We start from the raw sequence: 20702 nt of genomic DNA, 5'->3' as shown, positions 1-20702 counted from the left end.
CTCGGGCGGAGCTGCAGGCGCCATGTTTGCGGCGGCCTCGCATTGTCCACGGCGGAGGACGGGAAGCGGGGAGGCCGGCGTCGGCCGGCTGGCGGGGACACGGGAGGCCGGGGTGGGCGTGCGGACGGGAGGCCTAGGAGTCCGGAGACGTCTGTCGGGCGGGATTTGGGGCGGGGAGGCCGGGGCCGAGGAGGCTTGGTCGGGTCGGGCCGGGAGGGTCGGGAGGCCGAGGGGGCCGGGAGACGTCGGGCCGGGCGGTAGGGAGGCGGAGGAGGCGGAAGCCGTGGAGGCTGAGGAGGCTGAGGCCAGAGTCGTCGTCCAGGCGGATCAGTAGGCGGAGGCCGGGGCTGAGGAGGCCAGGAAACCTCGGGCCGGGCGGATCGGGAGGCCGAGATCGTTCCGGGACCAAGATCGTTCCGGAACCGAGGAGGCTGGAGACGTCGGGCCAGGCGGATCGGGAGGCGGGAGGCTGGGATCAGGCTGGGCGGGTCGGGAGGCCAGGGTGGAGGAGGCTGGGGAAGCCGAGATCGGGCGGGCCGACGGAGGTGGGGAGGCCGAAGCCTGGGTCAGGCCGGGCGGATCGCGAGGTGGAGAGGCGGGGAGGTGACGGGGTCTGCGGCGCAGGCCCATGTCCCTCTCGGAGCCCCGGCCGCACTCGCGCGGGTCGCATTATGTAACAGATAGGCCCGATCTGCTTTGCCAGGACAGGAAACTCTCTCGGTAGGGATGAGCCCGGTCTCTCCGGAGCAGCCGGGGGGCGCCCATCCAGTCCTGTCCTCCTCGGTCAGCCCGCAGGATGTGTGCAGGAAACGCCGTGAACTAAGCGCGGGCTCTCCTGGGCCTTGCTTCACTGAGGCATAGTTCACAGAAAGCAGAGTTCGGGCACTTTATACACACCGGGAAACCGCCCCCTTCGTGAAGGAAGTTCCTATCACTCCAGAAAGCTTCCCAGTGCTGCAGCCTGTTTCCAGTGCCTTCAGGCAGCACGCAGTTGTGGAATTTGGGTGTTATTTGCGCTGCCCAGCACTGCCTGAGCTCCGTGTTCACTCCCTGGAGGGTCACGCTGCTGCCAGGGAGGAGTCTCCTGTTTGCACTTTGTAGTACAGGGGCGGAGGCTGGGAGAGTTTAAATGACTTGTCCACAGCCTGGCAGGAAACACACCAGCTGATCACGCGTGTGGAGTGTCCTCCCCTCTTTTGCCCACAGAACTTTTCAGGATGTTTAAAGTTATTTGTGGAGAGGCATGCTTACTGGCTTGCTGATCCCTCCCCGAGGAAATGCTGTCCGTGTACGTGAGCACTGAGTGTGGTCAGGGCTAGAGCGCCAAGCACAGAGCCTGTGGGTGTAGGATGAGGGCTTTGGCCACTCTTTGCTGGGTGGTGCTGCTAAATGCCTCCTTTCCTGAGGTCATTACTTTTTCAAATTGCAGAGCCACTGTGACCATTAAGTTTTATGTTAAATTCTTACAGAGAATGGTAGAGACTTCAGTGCTTACTGGCAGGCCGTAGGTATTGCAGGGCTGGTTAGAGTTAGAGCTACTTGAATTTGCCTGTAAACAAGAAAATAGCAGATTTGTGTTTTTCTTGTAACCAGATCCAACTGTTGCTTCTGCCTCATTCAGCGGTGACATGGAGCTGTCCCTGTGGGCATTGGGGTCCCCTCTGGAGGATGTGGTGCTGATACCTTAGGGGCTGCTGCTAGAGGTGCAGGGCTGCTAGAGTGGGTTTTTGCTGATAGCTCTGTGGGAATCCTGGGTTGAGTGGGCACCTGCAGGCTCCCCACATGCAGCTGAGCTGGGGTTTAGGTGACCACCAGGTCTCCCGTAGTCCTATCTAGGAAATTTTTGTCCAGTTTCAGTGTAGGTTTCTATAATCTCAAGGGTCTGTCTGAAAAAGTGCATGTAGGGTTTGCTGAGATGAAGTGAGTCCTGCTTCTCAAGGGCTTTCTTTGAAGACCAACTATATTGGTGTGAGGCTGTGAATTATAGCTCTCTGGTTAGCCCGGTGCTGGGCTTTCCTCACTAACATGGGCTGCAACTTGGAATATTTGTGAGTTAGTTAAAAATAATTTTGCTCCCTGTCGGTAAAATGTGGCTGTTTGGAGGGAGGAGTCTAAGCAGTTCTTGTTGTTGTTGCTAGGGGTCTGCCTTGCTTGGTGGTGGTATCTCTGGTGGCGTGTCTTCACCTGAGGTGCCTAGGCACCAGGCCATATGAGGGGACCTCAGAAACTGAGGCAGGAGGTGACAGCAGAGTTCTTTGCTGTTGGGTGGAGGGATCAGCTGTCCCCTCACTGTATTTTGCCCACCTCTGAAAAGAGCAAATGCTCACAAATCTCTGGGACCAGGTTTTTGGGCACCTGAGCCAGTGGTGGCTCTACAGGCCGTGCCTGGTCATCCCACTGGGGAGCAGTAGCTGAGCATCTTCAAGTGTGCTGGGAAGACAGCAGAGATGCGTGGTGTGCAGAGCTGGGTTTATGTGAACAAGAGGATGTGAGCCAGAGTAGCAGTCCAGCCAGAGCTTGGGGGTAGATACACTGAAGGGCCCAGGGTGGGGGTTCCATGGTTGTCACATCCAAGGCTCTGCAGAAGCTGGGCTGGTCCTCTAGGGTAAAGATGTTCCCACAGGCTGGTACTGGGCTCCCCTCATTGGTTTCTGTGTGGCTGTGGGGAGGTGTGAAGGACATGTTTGTGGAGTGGAGGGACAGGCTGGGTCTGTGTCTTACCATCTTACGTAGCTGGCCCCTAGGCAGGGATGCTATGAGTACTGAGGTGCACTTGGGCTCACAAGGACAGTCCCTTGGGCTCAGTGGGAGGGGAAAGTGTATTTAGGGAGTATTCTTTAGGACAGGGTAACTGCTGGGCATGCCTGCTGTGTAGTCCAAGCCTCCATGCCTGGTGGAGTCTAGTGTAGTGTTGGACTGTTGGTGGAGGTGACAGAAAAATAGCCATTTGCTTATGGGTTGGAGGCTGGGTGTGTACTCTGGAGGGCCTGGTGCTGTCCCTTTGGAGACCTATTGACTTGGCCTGAAAAGGTGAGTGGTGAGTCACCAGGGATTGTCCTCAGGAGCTCCTGAAGCAACTGCTTTGTGTGCCCTGATCTTGAAGTGGGGTCCTGAGTCCTGGGGAGGAGCGCCGTGGGAACCTCAGTGATGTGTCAGCTGTGAGTTTCCTGCCTGAGGTGTTGTGTTGATAATGCTGCACAGGTGTGCTTTGAGCATGTGCTCAGGTCTTTTGACATCCTGTTTGTAACTTCTGCTTTGGCTTCATTTTAGGTAATCATTGCCAAATGAGGAGGAAAGGACGATGCCATCGAGGCTCTGCAGCAAGGCACGCTTCCTCCCCATGCAGTGTTAAACACTCCCCCACGCGAGAGACCCTGACCTACGCACAAGCTCAGAGGATGGTCGAGATAGAGATCGAAGGGCGCTTGCATCGGATCAGTATTTTTGATCCCCTTGAGATCATATTGGAAGATGACCTCACTGCTCAGGAAATGAGTGAATGCAACAGCAATAAAGAAAACAGCGAGAGGCCACCCGTTTGCTTAAGAACTAAGCGCCACAAAAACAACAGAGTGAAAAAGAAAAACGAAGCCCTGCCTAGCACTCATGGCACACCTGCCTCAGCCAGCACCCTTCCTGAGCCCAAGGTGCGAATCGTGGAGTACAGCCCCCCATCAGCACCCAGGAGGCCCCCCATGTATTACAAATTCATTGAGAAGTCAGCGGAGGAGCTGGACAACGAGGTGGAGTATGACATGGATGAGGAGGACTACGCCTGGCTGGAGATCATCAACGAAAAGCGGAAGGGCGACTGTGTCTCTGCAGTGTCGCAGAACATGTTTGAGTTCCTGATGGACCGATTTGAGAAGGAGTCGTACTGTGAGAACCAGAAGCAGGGTGAGCAGCAGTCTCTGATTGACGAGGACGCCGTGTGCTGTATTTGCATGGATGGTGAGTGTCAGAACAGCAACGTGATCCTCTTCTGTGACCTGTGCAACCTGGCCGTGCACCAGGAGTGCTACGGGGTGCCCTACATCCCCGAGGGCCAGTGGCTGTGCCGCCACTGCTTGCAGTCCCGGGCCCGTCCTGCCGACTGTGTGCTATGCCCCAACAAGGGCGGTGCCTTCAAAAAGACAGACGATGACCGCTGGGGCCACGTGGTGTGTGCCCTATGGATCCCAGAGGTCGGCTTTGCCAACACCGTGTTCATTGAGCCCATTGATGGTGTGAGGAACATCCCTCCAGCTCGGTGGAAACTGACATGTTACCTCTGTAAGCAGAAAGGCGTGGGCGCCTGCATCCAGTGCCACAAAGCAAACTGCTACACAGCCTTCCACGTGACGTGTGCCCAGAAGGCTGGCCTATACATGAAGATGGAGCCTGTGAAGGAACTGACGGGAGGCAGCACCACCTTCTCCGTCAGAAAGACCGCGTACTGTGACGTCCACACGCCTCCGGGCTGTACACGCAGGCCTCTGAACATTTATGGGGATGTTGAAATGAAAAATGGTGTCTGTAGAAAAGAGAGTTCAGTCAAAACGGTCAGGTCCACGTCCAAGGTCAGGAAGAAAGCAAAAAAGGCTAAGAAAACGCTGGCTGAGCCTTGTGCGGTCCTGCCGACCGTCTGTGCTCCCTATATTCCCCCTCATAGGTAAGCGCACCTGAGCACCGGGTGACGGTGGGCCTGGAGTGAGGAGGCCTGGAGCCTGCAGGGCCCTTGCCAGATGGCCCTATATTTCCTAGTAGTCCGCAGAGTGTGGTCTGCTCATTTACCACAGCTTTTGGGAATGTGGATATTTTGAAACTGTTAGCTAACAGACTTGAGCCAATTTATATTTTCCAGTTTCCTTCATGCCTGGTGATCTCTAGGGTAAGCTGGACATTGTCATTGTAACACGGCCATGCTCATTCTCCCAGATCGCTGAGTCTCAGAGCATCCAGGTTGTGTTGCCATCTTTATATAAGGAAACATCCTCATAACTGATTTTGGGGCCTTGTAGGGCTTTAAAAAAATAATTGGTTGGGAAAGTGAAGCTGTATGGTCAGGAAGGCAGCCCTGAAGTGGAGGTTAGAATGGGACTGCCATTGGGAGGGAGATGGGGGCCTCCTTCCTGCTTTGCTGCAGCCGTCCTTATTTTGTGATGTTTTCTTGGGTAGCTCAGACACTGTCGGATCCATGGAAGGCTGTCTGATGTGGAGGCTTTCCATGTGCTCCCTGTCCGGCTTGTGGAGTCGGGCCCCATCCTGCTCTCTGTGACCTAGGCCATTTCAAGTCCCCCCTCTGTCCATCCCCATCCCCTAATTTTTGTCTTCTTGACCTGTTCCTTTTAACACTGACTTGCTTTATTTGTTCTTTTATCTTTAAAAATGATCTTTGCCTTGTTAAGAATATGAGGTAAGTGAGTAGATGAATTTTCACACTGGAGACAGAGCTCCTCCTTTTCCTTTTACAGGTGAACAGGCTCTTTTCTACTCACTTGGGCACTTCCTCCAGTCTCAAAGTGACACACTTTCTGTGGGTGTGGCTGGCCAGGGGTGTGAACCCCTGAGATGGGGGACAGTTCCAGGGACTGGCTTGTTACTCAGACGCGGCATGCATGTTAGTAAAATTGCACTTAGTCGGCCAATGAGTGGGCAACAGACTTTGAGAATATTTTTATTACTACAGCGTGGAGATTAGAAGTTATCTTTAACATATCAAAAGGCCATTATACCTGGTAGCCTTTGTATTACTTTGCCCGGCGTCTGGTTTGAAGTCACTCACATCTGCATCATGCTGTGATCACATGGTAGAGTTGGGTCCTGGGAGCTGTGAATTAGCTGGGTGGGAGTGGGCTGGGGTCTGCCTCTGGAAGACAGGTTTCTGCCCAGGAGCAAGCACTAACTTTGTATTAGGAGTTGGAAATTTAAAGTGAGTTTTGTAAATGTTGTTTTGCTTTTCCTCCCAAATGCAATTGTTTCTTTTCCTAGAGCTATATGTATGCATTATATAATTGGTAAATTCAGATGAAGTGAGTAAAAATGTGTTCATAACCCCCCTTATTCAGAGAAGACCCCTGTCAAAACCGAGGTGCCCATCTTTGTAGCCCAGCCAGCCTGACGTAAAGGTGGCATCCCTGGGATTGCTGCCAGCAAGCCAGGAAGATTGCATTGTATCAGGAGATTTGGTTCAAGAGGCTTCGGCATTTCAGCTTTACCCAAATGGAAATAAATGAAGTAAAAAGGCATCTAAGAAAACAAGGCAGAAATGTAAAGAGCTCTCTGTGCTAGGTTCTTGGTATTCAGGTGTTGGGACAGTGGGCCCACCAAGTGGTCAGAACTCAGTCTGGGAGAACATGGGCACTTGGGCTGGCTGAGAAGTAAGCACTTGTTTTGGACCCAAGTATTCAAAGCAGATTGTGTAGCTCAACAATGAACCAGAAGTGTCATCTGGCCCGTCTTTTCTTTCTTTACCTAGTATAGGAGCAGACATTTCAGCTTTGAGTAGTGATAACCAGGGAACCTGAAGATGTGTTTGTGCTGCAGAGTTGTAGTCTGGAGACACTGGTGGTTCAGGGCACTTTGCCACCTGCTGACTGCACGTGTGGTGCCTTGAAGGTGTGAGGGGTGGGCGCTGAGCACAGTGCTCGGTGGAGCAGATCTGGCAGCCCTGTTCTTTTTCCTGCGATGCTGGTGGCTCTTGAGAGGGATGTTGAGTGTAGTCAGGTTGTGCATGTCCCATGGCAGGACCTGCTTAGAGCATCTGTTGAGACATCCCAGACCAGGTCATGAGCAGACTGGCCATGGTGAGAGAGGGCGGTGAGCTCTTGTGAGAAGTTGTTCAGGGGATCCCATGAAAAAGAGGCTCTCCCTTACTTAATTTTTTAATAGTTTCCTTCCTTCCTTCCCTCCCTCCCTCCACCTCTTTCTTTCTTTGTACTGGGCATTGAACCCAGGGCCTTTGCGCTGACCTATGCTGGTAGCTCTTAATTATTTTTTTGAGACAGCACTTAGTGCTGGGATTCTAGGTGCGCGCTGATATTTAGAATTTCTAGCCCACTGAGATTGCTTTCTATTTCTCAGGGCCATCAACTGGAAATCAGTATGGATATTCCTGGCTTTGCCTACCTCTTCAGGAACTCCTCTGGTGCCAACAGCGCCGTTTTCAACAGTGGCTGCTTGGAGCTCTGGTGGCGCCTGCTCCAGCCCCAGCTCTGGGCCACTGGGCCATCACCCAAAGTGGTGAATGCTGTGTTCCGCCCTAGGTAGACACTGGGCTTCTTGCTTCTTGTGTCTGCACAGGTCGTAGTCTTTAGGCCTGGTGGACAGCTGTACGACTTTTGGACAGTTGTTCTATTATCTCAGAGTCATGCTTTTTTGTTTCTGTGTCTTCCTCCTATTCCAAAAAGTGTTTTCTACCATCATCAGAAACGGTTATGTATAGCTTAACGATAGGGTGCGTTTTGAGAATGAATTGATAGGCTATTTCAATCTGTGTGACCATCCTTTGGTATAAACCTCAATAGTTTAGGACAATAATGTGATGAACATCAGATATGTAAAGGGTGATCAAGATACATGGGGAATTTTTAAATTTAAAAAAGACACAGTACCATTAACACCCCCCCTGCCCCCGTCAGACATTCCCCCTTGCTTTGAACACATGTACCCATCATTCTTGACACTTTTTCAAGCAGCTCTGGAGTCCTCTTTGGTCAGTGTCTTTATGAGGTGTGAGCAGAAATGCACTGAATGCTGTGACCGGATGACAGGTTCATAAAAATATAAGGCTGTGTCCTCACCCACCTTACTCATCAGATCTGGCACCATGTGACCTCTGGCTCTACCCCAAAGTCAAAATGACCAGGCAAGGTAAACATTTTGAATCAATTTAGGACATCTAGGCAGCTACAACAGCTCAACTAAAGATACTCATGAGCAAGAGGGCTTCCACAACTGCTTTGAAAGTGGCAAGAATGATGGGATAAGTATGTTTAAAGTGAGAGAGAGTATTTTGAGGAAGATTAATGGCAGTGTGTTTTACTGGAATAAAAATCATTCATTTTATTTTTTGATCACTGCTCACAACTGTTGTTGGTATAACATGACATACTGTTTTACTGTAAACTTTTTAAAAATTAAGTAGTTTATTTATTTATGCCAGGAATTGAACTCATGACCTTGTGCTTGCCAGGCAGGTGTTGTGCTGCTGAGCTATATCCCTGGCCCTGGAGTTTGCTTTAAAACAACAATCAAAATTGTAGTTAGTAAATAAGGTGAGTATGACGGTGCACACAGGTATTCCCAGCATTCAGGCTGAGGCAAGAGGATTGTGAGGCCAGTGTGAGCTCCATTATGAGGCCCTATCTCAAAAAGCGAGTATACCGAAACCACTGCTGGGCGTGGTGGTGCATGCCTGTGATCCTAGCACTTGGGAGGCTGAGGCAGGAGGGTTGCCATGAGTTTGAGGCCAGCCTGTACTACATAGGAGTTCAAGGTCAGCCTGAGCTACATAGCAAGATCCTGTTTCCAAAAAAACAAAAACAAAAGCAAAACACCCACTAAGTAACGTAGTCATTTATCATTGCTGTCTGGTACTAGTGTCCTGTGTATAACTGTGTTGTATGTTTTACATGGCTGGTAGCGTGGTAGGTTTGTTTATAGGTTGATCACCACTGATGTGCAGTGGCTCTAGGCATTGGTTTATATGGTTTTCAGCTCCATTATGTGCTTATGGGATCACCTTTGTATATGGTTCATACTGACTGACGTATACATGACATGACTGCGTTTGAAATTGGGGAAGGTACAAGAAGGAGAGCCAAAGACAGAACTTTTTTTGTTTTTAGTTTTTCTGTGGAGAATCATGTTTGTGTGTGTGTTGTCACAGCAGTCCCCCCTCCTAATGTGAGTCCTTCTGCATCTCCTGCTATTTGAGGGATTAGGGGGCTATGGGAGAGGAAGGGCAGCTTCCATGTGGTGCCCTGAAGGATCCATCTGGTAACTTCTTGCTTTGGTTGTCCAGGGCAGTGCACTTTTCATCCTCTGAACAGTGGCTGCAAAGGAAGCAAAGTGGCTGGCGTCTGCTTGGATTTGGACTTGGGATAGGTGCCCCTGGCTGTGTGGGTCATGTCCATGTCTTGTACCCAGTGTGGCATTTGAGTCATTTGCATGGGGCTGGTTTGATGCCGAGGGTGCACTTCCTTGCAGGCTATGCGTGGCAGCAAGGACAGCCAAGGAAGCTGATGCCAGCTCTAACCCCACCCAGGGGAGCGCCCTGCCTTGGGTGCCCGAAGCAGCATAAGCAGCATGGGTTGGCAGATGGGGACAGCCCTGAAAGGTGTCCGGATCCCGGGGTTGCAGATGACAGTGTGCCCTAAGTGTGGCCGTGGGATCGTGTCTATAGTAGTGCTACCCAGGGAAGAGGCTCTCAGACCATGGACTGAGGGAGAGCTGCAGGCTGCGCAGTGCCAGCGTGTGGGAACAGGACCAGTGCTGCCAGCCTTTCCTGCCACACCTCTCTGTCTCTGGGGACCTGCCCAGCCCTGATGGTGCCTGAAGTAGCCCTCAGGGCCTCCTGTGTGCCCTGAGAAACCATGTAGCATCTGCCAGGTGACTTGGTTAGTGCCAGTCGTGGGTGGGAGTAGGTGACAGCCACCTGCAGGGCTCTGCCGGAAGACAGCCTCCTGTCTTAATGGGAAGAGCTGAGGCCCTGGTGCTCAGGACTGCATGTCTTTGGGCTGTGTCAGTGTGCCCACCAACATGTTTGGTGGTTCTTCGAGAAGCTGCCTGTGTTTGTTGAGCTGGAATTTGTGTATACAGGCTGCCTTGCTGCATGCTCTACTCCTGCCACCTTGGGTACCTGCCCCAGGGGCCTGGTCTTGTCCCTAGTACAGAGCTCAGTGGCGGGGCATTTGCCAGTGTGGCTGTCTTTTTCTATTTCCTTTCACTGTAGTTACTTTTGGCACAGGGGGCTTGAGCATTATTTGAAGGTTTGTTTTTTTTTTTTAACACCTGGGAACTGGTCACTGCTACTGCTCATGTATCCATGAGCTGGCGTGCTCTCAGTGACTGGTGGGCCTGGTTCCCAGCTTCTGGGATTTCATGCCCCTGTGCCCCACCCATCCTTGGGGGTGAGGGCCAGCTCCACAGGCACAGATGGAGACCCACATGCTGCAGAAGCAAGGAGAAAACACCCAGGTGGTCTGCACAGTCAGCTCTTCTGTTGTCACATGTGTGGCCCTCCCGTGTGTGGTAGGTGTGCTCCCAGGAGAACCTTGCAGTGCTTGGGAAGATCCTGGCACCCACCCTGGCAGGACAGCACTCCTCCAGCTTCCCTGGATTGGGTGTTTCCAGACCTGTGTGTGGTCGTCTACGTGCTGCTTTTGAAGAAGACAGCCTCCTCTGTTCCAGAGCACTTCCTCTGATGAGGCTGGGCCTCGGTAGCTGAGCGAGCCATGTGTGCCTCCCACCTGTGGTGTCCACCTGTGATGATGGTTTTGCTGGGGTCTGCACCATGCAGCATCTGATGAGAGGACGGCAGAGACTTCAAGACATAGAGGTCCAGAGAGAGGGTCGTTGATGACTCCTGCTTGGTTGCACTCCCCACGCATGTTGGCCACCAGCCCTCCCCACAGCCACCAGCCAGGACCCTTTACTTGCTCCCCTCATCTCAGGCTGTGCATCTGTCCTCAGTGGGCTGGGACGAGTGAGTGCAGACTTGTCCACACAGCAGGACTTGAGCATGCTGTGGAGCCCTGGGGAGCCCACCTTGCAGGGCAATAGAGGCTGACCCTGCCAAGAACTGACCATGGCTCCTGGCCATGTGTCTATGATGGGTGTCCTGCTGCAGGTGGCCAGTGGAGACGCTGATCCCACCTGCTTCCTCTTGTAACAAGGGTGATGCCAAGGGCCCTGTGGTTATCTGTTGATAGAGGTGAGCCACAGTCCTGGTACAGGGCGGGTGTTGGGCATCTCAGAACTTGAGGGTGAGAAGTAGTTTTCATGGGTTGTTCCTTTTTTTGTGCTTTCCTAATTTCACTTCCAAGTGCTGTGAGAGGCCTGTGTGCCCCTGCCATCTGTGCTGTCTCGAGTGAGCCAGATCCAGTGTAAAGATTCAGACATCGTGGACAACATGGAAAAGAGAGATGGTTTCCCGGATGCCGCTGTCCACAGATGATGCTCTTCGGTGGGTGGGGGGGCTGTTGGCTGTGCTGTGTGGAGGAGGGAATGATGCTTTTCAATGGATTTTTTCCTTATTTTTACCTGAGAAGTTTTAAAGTAAGGAAACAGCCGGAGATCCGTGTCCTCTGAATTACTCAGTATGGTAGATGTCGCTTCAGGAGTCACTCCACACGTGCCGTGCCCTGAGGTGGTCTGTCTTTAGTCTTCTGTGGCCCTGGTGCCCTGAGTGGCCTCAGCTGCTGACCTCTCCCATCCTGTCTTGGGGCCTGGTTGGCCTGAGGGGGGTGCTGTGCCCTGCTGGTGGGTGGAGCTGCCCCGGGGAGAGGGCTGGGTGTGGATGTCCCACGCTTGATCCGCAAACCCCTTGCTTGCATGTCTCCTCCCACCTGTTGCTTCCACCAGTGGGGGCATTTTATCAGTTTTTCTCGATTTATGTTTTTTGAGACAAGGTCTTGTATAGCTCAGACTGGCCTTGACCATGAGGCCCTCCTGCCGCAGCCTCCCAAGTGCTGGGACTGTAGGCATGCATCACCATTCCTGGTTTATCAGTTCCTTTTTTTTTGTTTGTTTGTTTGTTTGTTTTTTTTCCGGTACCAGGAATCAACTCACAACTTTGCGCTTGCCAGGCAGGAGCTGTGCTGCTGAGCTAAATCCCCAGCCCCTATCAGTTCCTTTTTAAACAGTGTCACTGACATGTGTCACATGCCATAGAATTGTCACACATTTGCAGTATGCAGTTCAGTGGGTCTTAGTGTGTTCACAAGTCTCCGACATTGTCATTGCCCCAAGAAGAAACCTCATGCTCTTCTCATCCTCCATGCCTCTGGCAGCCGGGGTGTGGTGTCTGCCTGGGGCTTCCTTGTCCTGTCCTGGGCAGTGTTGTGCAGATGGACTCCTACACAGTGTGACCTTTGGGACTGCTCTTTTTCCTGGGTGTAGTTTTTTCAAGCTCCTGCTATGTTGCAGTGCAGCTGCATGCATCATTCCTTTTTGTGGCTAAATACTATTCCGTCAGCGTGGAGGACTGCATCTAGAAACGCACTCAGTTGCTGGCACACAGTTAGGCCGGTTCTGAGCAGTGCAGTGCTGGATGTTCTCGCCCCTGTTTGTATGCGGGTGCGTTTCCATTTGTGTGTGCTCCTGGGTGGGCTTGGTGGACTGAACTGTCCAACAACTCAAGGACCTGGCAGCCTGTGTGACGCTCAGCCGCTGTCTTTGACTGGCAGCCATCTGACGGTGCATGGTCACAGCCTACGGAGGTGTGGGTCTGCCGTGCCGCTGGTAAAGAGCGGAGCTGCTGTGCTGAGCTCTGTGCTGGCTGGTTGCTGTGGTTTTCCTTGGGTAAGTGTCTGTTCAGACACTTTGCTGTTTGTTGAGTTAGGGAAGTTCTTTATTCTGGATTCTGGACTTGTCACACACATGATTTGCAAGTATTTCTCCCTTCTGTGGGCTGCCTTCACCCCTGCTGTCCTTAGGAAGCGTGATTGCATTTTCGCGGCACCTGCCATATCTTTCCGTCTTTGGTTGCTGCATTCGTGGTGTCATTCCTAGTGGGTGTTCTGAACCTAGAGCTGTTGGGCAGGTACCTGACAGCCTCCTGGGCCTGCCTCACCGGGTCTGGCTCCTCCATTGCACCTCTTCTTCGTTCTCTGGTCTGGCTTTCTGGGATTCCATGGTTGGTCGTCTTGTGTTTTAATGACCTGAGTGTTTGGGCACCCAGTGGTAGGGTGGCCTGGGGCAGGGCTTCAGTTGACACCCACCTAGAGATGCTCCTGGGGCCCTGTGCCCCTGCACTGGGTGTCGTCAGGTGGAGTTAACGAGGTCTCACCTGGTGTGCCCTGACCAGGGAGATGTGGTGCTGCTTCCCTGGTGTGACTGGGCCTCAGGGTTGCCCTGTTCACCTGCCTTTCTCCCCCTGTGCAGTTCTGGTCTGTGTTCTCGGCTGTGAGGCACAGGCGTGTGCGCCTGCCGGGCATGAGCAGGGTAGCAAGAATGCAGCATGTAGGGGCTCTGTAGGGTGCCTTGGGGCGTGCACCGCAGGTCGACTTTTGTAGCTCCTGTTCTCGGAGTTGTCTAAGGCTTCTTCAGGTTTGTTGTGTTCTTAGCCAGTGTCTGTTTTATACTTTCGCCTGAGGTCCCAGCTTTAGTGTGATCCTCCCCTGCCCTCTACTGCCCCTGTTGCTCTCCATGCTCTGGCCTGTCTCCGCCATAGGATCGTTGCCTTGCTTTCCCGTGTTCCTGTCCCATCCTGGCCAGCTCCTGGGTGTGCCCTGCAACCACTCTTGAGTAAGCATGATGGCCATGTAGGTCTTCGGTCACAGGGCTTAGTTTCATGTTTGCAGCCTGAACACCCTTTGTCCATGTACCCTTTGTCCCTAGGGAATCAGCTTGTGTACCCTGGGGTCTGTGCGGGCAGGTCTGTTGTGTGGAGGTGCCGCTATGTTTACAGGTTTGTGGGTGGCCTTGGTCTGCCTGGGTTCTTTCTTGTGGTTTGGGATTATCCTGTCCTCCTATCTTGACGAACTTTCTTGGGAAGCTGGAAGTTTGAAGATGATTTATAGAGGTGTTATCTCTCTCTCCAATAGACCCTCCGTGTGCTTTTCTCCCTTCGTGAGGACTCCGTGTCAGCTCACAACCTGCAGCCATCCTCTTGCAGTTCTCAGGGAAGCTTGCAGTGCAGCTGGGATGGGTGTTGCCACGTGTGCCTGCCCTCAGAGAGGCCCAGGTGCTGCTCCAGCCTGCCTGCCACCCAGTGTCAAGAGCCTGTGTCCCTGGGGTGCACTGTTCTTGGTGTGGCTGTGGCGTGGCCTCTGTCCTATGTGGACTCCATGTGTCTTCTTGTTCTCAGGCTATGCGTCCCAGTGGGTGAGTGGATGTGGTCCCTGCTGCTTGATTTTGTCCTGTGGCCCTGCTGAGGAGCTGCCTCTGTTTCCTGTCTGTGTCGGACTGGAGGTGCCGATCTGTCTGGTTCTTCAAAAAATCTTTTTCTCTGCTTTTGGATGTGGGAGTAAATTTTTAAACTTGATTCAGTTTATAAAATAATTGGTCAAGGGATGCACTTAGTTTTCTTTTATATTTGTAGAGTCTTCTCAGGCCCAGATGTCCCATTCAGGGCTTGAGGCGGGTGACTGTTCTGCGTTAACACCTTCCTGACAACTAGAACCTCTGGTGGCACCAGCTGCCAGATGGAGACAGTTATGCAGGTGCATCCGGCCATGAACGTGTTACAGTATCCCATGTCATCTTGTTTCCAGGGATCATCCCCTCCGTGATGTCCAGCAAGTGCCTAAGGCTGGCACTCTGGAGACTCCTTGTTTTGTGGGGCACCTTCCCATGTTCCTTCTGACTTGTCTGTGACCCCTGTGGAAGTGGATATCGTGCTTGATGTGAGCAGACACCTTTCAGGTTGCTTTCTGGTATCGCAGTCCAGCAGCTTGTTGGGGCCTGTGTGTTGCATTGATATCTTACCGAGTTCTGTCAGCTGGAGTCTTTTCCTCATAATGCTCATGTCCTTGTTGAGGTGAGGGTTCTGTTCCGTTCCCTTCCCCTCTGTCTCATCTTGAGTTCCTCAGACCCCTGCTTAGATGAGCCCTGAAAATAAGTCTAGTAAGAGTTCAGGAGTCTGTTCAGTTGGAGTCTGGCTCCCCCCCCCCCGGTGGTCCTGGGATTAAACCCAGGTCCTCCTGCACGCTGGGAAGTGCTTTGCCACTGAGCTGCCTCACCAGCTAAACTTTAACATTCTTTACTCCAAAGTCTTAGAGGTGATATGCACATACTTGTGAAGGTGACATAGTGGACCTAGGGGGACTGGCACCCAGCACTGCCCTCCAAGGCCTGGGCATCCTCCACCCTGGCTGCCCTGTTGACTGGTGTCCTGGCATGAGTCTCCATGGACATATGCTGGGACTTCAGTTGCAGCACTGGGGTTTGCTCTACACACAGTCTAAACAAATGGGCCACCTGTGCATTATTAGCCATGAATGATGTTTGGTGGGGCTGCATCTCTGAACAGGATAGGGTTTTAAGGAGAGAAGGTAGCATTTCCGCGGATACAGGTTACTCTTATGGGAAGAGGGAGTTACCTCCATCCTCATCTTGGTTTGTCTCACAGACTTGAGTGCTGGAAACCTTGGTCACATCTAGCAGTAGATTGTATAAAGGCTATTTTACTGAAGTAGTGTGCTCAAAATTTTTTTTTTATCTCCTTTAAAGTAGTACTGTAAATCACAGACTGATGTTCCTTAGCTGCCCTCCACTTAAGTCCTAGAATTTTTCTGGAAGCCAGAATTTGGTGGCTTGGGCGGCAGGAGGCTAGGAGTAACCTGGTTCTCAAATCACCTGCTGTGGCCCTGTCTGTGTCCCTTGTGGACAGATCTCAGGAGACTGGCAAGACCTCTTCCCTGGGAGGCACTGGTTTTGCTTTTTAGTTGTGTTTAGAAAGGCTTGGGAAAATCTTAAATATGTTCTTTTGAAAAAAAAAAAAACCCTTATTTTTGTTAGTATATGTTTTTGTAGTACATAGTGATTACGTTCATTGTGGGGTTGAGTATACTCTTGCCAATGCCATGTTTAAGTATTTTTAAAATAGCACACAGAATCAGTTTCATGAAACAGCTGTGTGGATTAATAAATGACTGTGAACCCCCTTATGACTGCCGTCTGTGTTGGAAGACAGCTCCTTCCCACTGCTAGGACCAGGTGCCATCCTGACCTGCATGGGACTCACTTTACCCTTTTCTCTAAATGCCTCAGCTCTCTGTGCCTTTGACACTATACCTGTATTAGTCAGTTGTCAGCTAGTGTAACAGAATAGCCGAGATTGGGTATTTCATAAAGAAAAGAGGTTTGTTCAGCTCACATCCGAGTTGGGGCAGTCCTGTTATTTGTGCCCTGGCTGAGTCACATTGCAGCAACTGGCGCATGGCAGGGAGGTCACAAGGAAGACAGGAAGCAGAGCAGGAAAGGCTGTTCCTTCAACCTGCACTGCCTGTTAAGTCATGGTACTCTTAACACTGGCACGCCAGAGACTGTGCTCCCTGTATGTGGACCCGGGATATGCCCATCAAACCGCTGCACTCGGTGTCCTTTGGTCTCTCTCCCAAGGTGCCTGTGTGGGCTCTTTCCTTTGCAGTGTGGTGGAAGTGCGTTCTCAGGTCTGAGTGTAGCTGTCCCTGGCCAGGTTGTGCTGCCAGCGTGCTCATGCTGTGGGTAGCTTGTTCTGTCCTGCCCTTTCTGGGAGGTGGTTGTTGGGCCAGCGGCTCCGGGTGCATGTTGAGGGGTGGACATGTGGGCTGGGGTTGGGCTGCCTCCGGGAGGGGTGCGGTGGGGGTGGCCGTTGTCTGGCTTCCCCTTGGGATGCTGGTCCTCATCAGGCAGAGCCAGAACCTGGCATGTGGTGTGGACAGACACCTTTAGGGTACGCTTCAAGTGTGTTCTTACCAAAGCTGTGTGACTCACAATCTACACCTGTTCATGTTTCCAGAAGTCATGATGCTGCAGAAGGTGCTGGCTTGTATTGTGAGGGAGGTCAGAATCTTTATTTATAAATCTTTATTTATAAATCTTTATTTATAAAGCAAATTGCCAGTCTAATTATTAAAAAAATACTTGTGTCTGTATTGTCTCATGTCATCAATGTTACAACTTAAGAGATTATGTTAAAATAATCTGTAATTTTGTTAAAAATCCTCTTGAGCTGTCTGCATTAAGATAGATGTAGTTGATTGCAAACAGATTATGCCTTTGGCAGATGTGAGAAAAGCAAAGACCACACCAAAGGTGTGACTAGGACCAACCCCACCCCACCCTGGGCTCTGAGCCTTGTGTTGGGCCATGCTTTGACTACGGGACCTCTCACCCTCTGCTGGAACCTGTTCTCCCACCACCGTGTCCTCTGCCCTTGGTGATGTGTTTGTGGCTGGGGCTGGGACCATCTTGAGCTTACAGATGCTGAAGGCCACGGGTGCTGGGCTGCTGAGCTCAGCTGAAGGTGACCGCAGGGTCTAGAGCAGGCTAAGGAGAAAGCCAGACACAGCAGGGCTGGGTTTCTACCTGACAGGTTTGTTCCTCAGGTCTGTAAAATTTCTGATTTGTGTTCTTGAAAAAAATGTGACCTTAACAGTTTCTTGATATCCTAAAATTTGGATGTTTGATGTACAACGAGGAAGATCTTGTAGTTTGTATTTTTGCTCTGTTAAAGTTTTGGTGTTGTATTGAATTGTGTTGCTTTTTAGTGTCCTTGTGTGGAAACCAATGAGCTGTTTTCTGTTCCAACTGGAAGGGTAACAAGGGGTGGGAGAGCTGCTGCCGGCCTTCCAGGCATCTCCTCCCTACAGCCAGGGGCTTCTTACCACTTTGCATCTCCCAGACCCTGGAAGGAGGAAGTTTCTCAGGAGCCTGGAGAACCTTTTGTCAGTCACGGGCACAGACTGTCCAACCCTGGGGCAGCTGCCTGCCTTTTGGCCTGGGTGTGTGTCTGTGAGCCTGCCTGGGGCTCAGCCACGCCGTGCAGCAGCCAGCAGTGGCCTCTGCCAGCCCCTGTGTGGCTAGGACAGCATGGAGAAGGAGGGTGTTTAAGGCTTTGTTCCACTTCTTTTCAGATGTTTAAACATAAATATTTCAGATTGAAAGTGATGAAATCTTCAGATAGCTGGAGATTGTGGGCCTTGTTTTTGCAGCACCAAGGGTGGTAGAAGTTACTTGTGCTGTGGCTCAGGGAGAAAAGTGTGAACACTTGTGGTTTTGTTACGAGTCACACTGTTATTTCTAGTTTCCTTGATGAGAATGTTTTAATGTACTGGTTCCAAGCTAAACTTTGAGTTTTTCTGTGTTTTAGATTAAATAGGATTGCGAATCAGGTGGCCATTCAGCGGAAGAAGCAGTTTGTGGAGCGAGCCCACAGCTACTGGTTACTCAAGAGGCTGTCTAGGAATGGCGCGCCCCTGCTGCGGCGCCTGCAGTCTAGCCTGCAGTCCCAGAGGAGCACACAGCAGGTAGGTGCACACCCTCGTCTCTGCCCTGCTGCCAGCTGGGCGTGGCCCCAGGAGGGGGGCACAGGGCTCAGGCTGGGTGCTAGGCCATTGGCTGCTGCACTGGGGCTGGGCAGGTGACCCCGCGTCCTGGCCTGGGGCCTTCAGTGTTAATTGCTATTCCTCTCCTACCCTGCATACCCTTATGGAGCATTGGTCCTGTGTCTAGTGCTTGCCAGCTCTGGGCACAGAGTGTCAGGCCAGGGAAATGTGCAGGGTGGGGCCAGAGGGGAGGGTGAACTGCCAGGGCCCTGAGCCCTGCAAGCCTCGAGAGCCAGGAGCCTCATCTGGGGTGATGTGTTGAAGGCTCTGAAGGCTGGTTCAGCACTGACCACAGGGAGGCACACGGAGTTGTGGGGTGAGAGGACTTCTCCTCTCTAAGGGAACAAACTGAAACAGACCCCACATGTTAGCAGTTAACTTGGGTTTGTGGAACCACTCAATATAAAACAGTCCTGAGAGGATGGACTTGGAAAGTAAAGGATTGGCTTCTGTCAACCGTCACAAGTATAACTTGAAAACAAAAATGCTTTTTTATGCATGTTGTCCAAAACATCTGTGTCTGGCAGCCTCTGCTCACTTTACTGTAAGGAAAGGCAGCCAGTCCTCAGTTGTACGTCCTTGGGCCGGAGCTGGGGCCCAGCCTCCTGGTCCTGGTGTCGCCCTCTAGCGCAGCCCTGAGCATGGTGCTGAACTGTCAGACTGCGCCCATGCAGTTGCGTCTGTGCGGTCCTGGTGGAGCTGCCCTGGGTATGGATGACCATGGACGGTGCTGTGGGCCGGGCCTGTGGTCGGGGCCTGTTCTGATGCCAGAGTCGCTGTTCCTAGTAGGGCTTTTGGGTGGCACCTGCTCACGGGCACTGTGGTACCTGCTGGCCAAGCAGTGTTCGGGCCCCACGCATGCTGCCCCTATGCGGCATCTGCGGCTGATTAGGTGTGTCTGCTTCCCTGGAAAGTTGGCACATCCAGGCCTGGAAGTGCCTGGTGCAGAGCAGGGGCTTACAGGAATTGCTTTGGTTGCTGAGTGGGTCTGCCAGGTGTGTCATCCCACCATGTTGTCAGGCACTGCTGCCCATCTCGGTGCGTCTTTCTCAGGCATGGCCCTGTGCAGCAGAGTAGAGGAGCAGGAGGAGCCCTCAAATGCAGGGTCCTGGAGTGGGTATCGAGTCAGAGCAGCAGAGCCTGTGGTGAGGGTGGGCACTGGCCAGCCCGAGCTTTGGTCTTTGCTTCTGTGATGGTGGAGATGAGAGAGAGGGGTTGTGGTGGAGGAAGTTGAGTATGTAGACCTTAGGTTTTATCTCCAGCTGGAGGGGCCCCAGCTCTCCTAGGCCAGGACATGAGCCATCAGTAGATTGCAAAGACGGGGCGTGGCACATGCCTGCAGTCCCACCACTATGGGGAGGCTGAGGTAAGAGCATCGCAAGTTGGGGCTCAGCTTGGACAACTTTGTGAGACCCTGTCTGAAGATAGAAAATACAGAAAAAAAAGCAGTGGGGATGTAGTTTTGTGGTAGAGCACCCCTGGATTCAACTCCTGGTACCACCAAAAAGGGATGCACCACTGACCTGGCCCCGGGGGCACCCAGCTGTGGGGATGGCACTCTGTGGACTTGCAGGGGCACGGGTGGGAGGGGCAGGAAGGATGGAGGGGTGGTGATGGACTAGATAGAGATATTGGACTCCTAGAGGAGGGAGAGTTCACCCCAGGAGAGCCCGAAGCCCGGGCGCTGTGCTGCAGGCCAAGGATGAGGGCTCCGTCCCCAGGGGAGGAGTGGAAGGAGCCAAGAGTGTGTGAGCCTGCCGTGGCGAGGCTGTGGGAGACTCGTGCTCTGGCCTCGGGGTGTGGGGAGACCTGAGACTGTGGCAGGGGCTGTAGAAGCGTGTGTCTGGTGGGCAGAGGTACCCGATGGGCTGCGTTGGAGCAGGCGAGACGTGGGGTGCAGGCCTTTGATTGTTCTCCTGTGCTGTCCTAGTGTTCTGGGGATGTCTGGTGTTGCTGAGGGAACCTCGGGGGCTTGGTGTGTGTGGTCCAATTTTTCTCTTCAGGCTGGGGATTAAACCCAGTTTCAAAGCTGGATATACTTGATGTTAAAATTGGATCTGCCTGCGTGAGGACAGGCAGGCCCCTCTCTGCTGGGGCTGATCTCTCAGGAGGATGGCGGATGAGACGCAGTGGGCTGCTCTACAGGAGGCGCCAAGGCCCGTGCTGCCCTCTGCCCTGTGCCAAGGGGGTGCCATGGCAGGAGGGAGGACCTAGGTGGCTGCTCGGCTTTGATCAAGCGTTGTTGGCTACATGCACCCCTCCTCTGTCCCCAGCGGCCCATCTCGGCGAATCAGCCACCTCCCTGGGGTCTTGGCTCCGCCCCCTTCTGCTGGGCTACCTGCCCTAGGCTGGCACAGGACCCTCACTGCAGAACTGGCCTCTGCCTCTTCTCCACCAAGCTGTCCCCAGTGCAGGGGCTTCAGTGGGAACCTGCGCTGTCCTCACGGAGGGTGGCCGTCTCCCATCCTC

The 20702-nt window shown here is 52.7% G+C and overlaps 1 protein-coding gene across 3 annotated transcripts in view; it reads left to right on the top strand.

The window, feature by feature from the left end:
- Positions 1-3254: 3254 nt before the first annotated feature.
- The window catches only part of Brd1 (bromodomain containing 1), a 37994-nt gene continuing 20546 nt past the window's right edge, over positions 3255-20702 (top strand). For 2 of the 3 annotated variants that reach the window (XM_005379526.2, XM_005379525.2), the window contains exons 1-2: positions 3271-4651; positions 17999-18155. In XM_005379526.2, the coding sequence (XP_005379583.1) occupies positions 3285-4651; positions 17999-18155 (1524 nt within the window). In that variant the 5' untranslated portion in view covers positions 3271-3284. Of the gene's footprint in view, positions 4652-17998; positions 18156-20702 lie in introns of all 3 variants that reach the window. The other variant, XM_013511532.1, reaches the window with a different exon arrangement.

Source organism: Chinchilla lanigera, unplaced genomic scaffold (assembly GCF_000276665.1).
Source record: "Chinchilla lanigera isolate Chin_1 unplaced genomic scaffold, ChiLan1.0 scaffold00012, whole genome shotgun sequence".
Classification (NCBI taxonomy): domain Eukaryota; kingdom Metazoa; phylum Chordata; class Mammalia; order Rodentia; family Chinchillidae; genus Chinchilla; species Chinchilla lanigera.
Note: the sequence above shows the minus strand (reverse complement) of the source record. Positions and strands in the feature narration are given on the sequence as shown.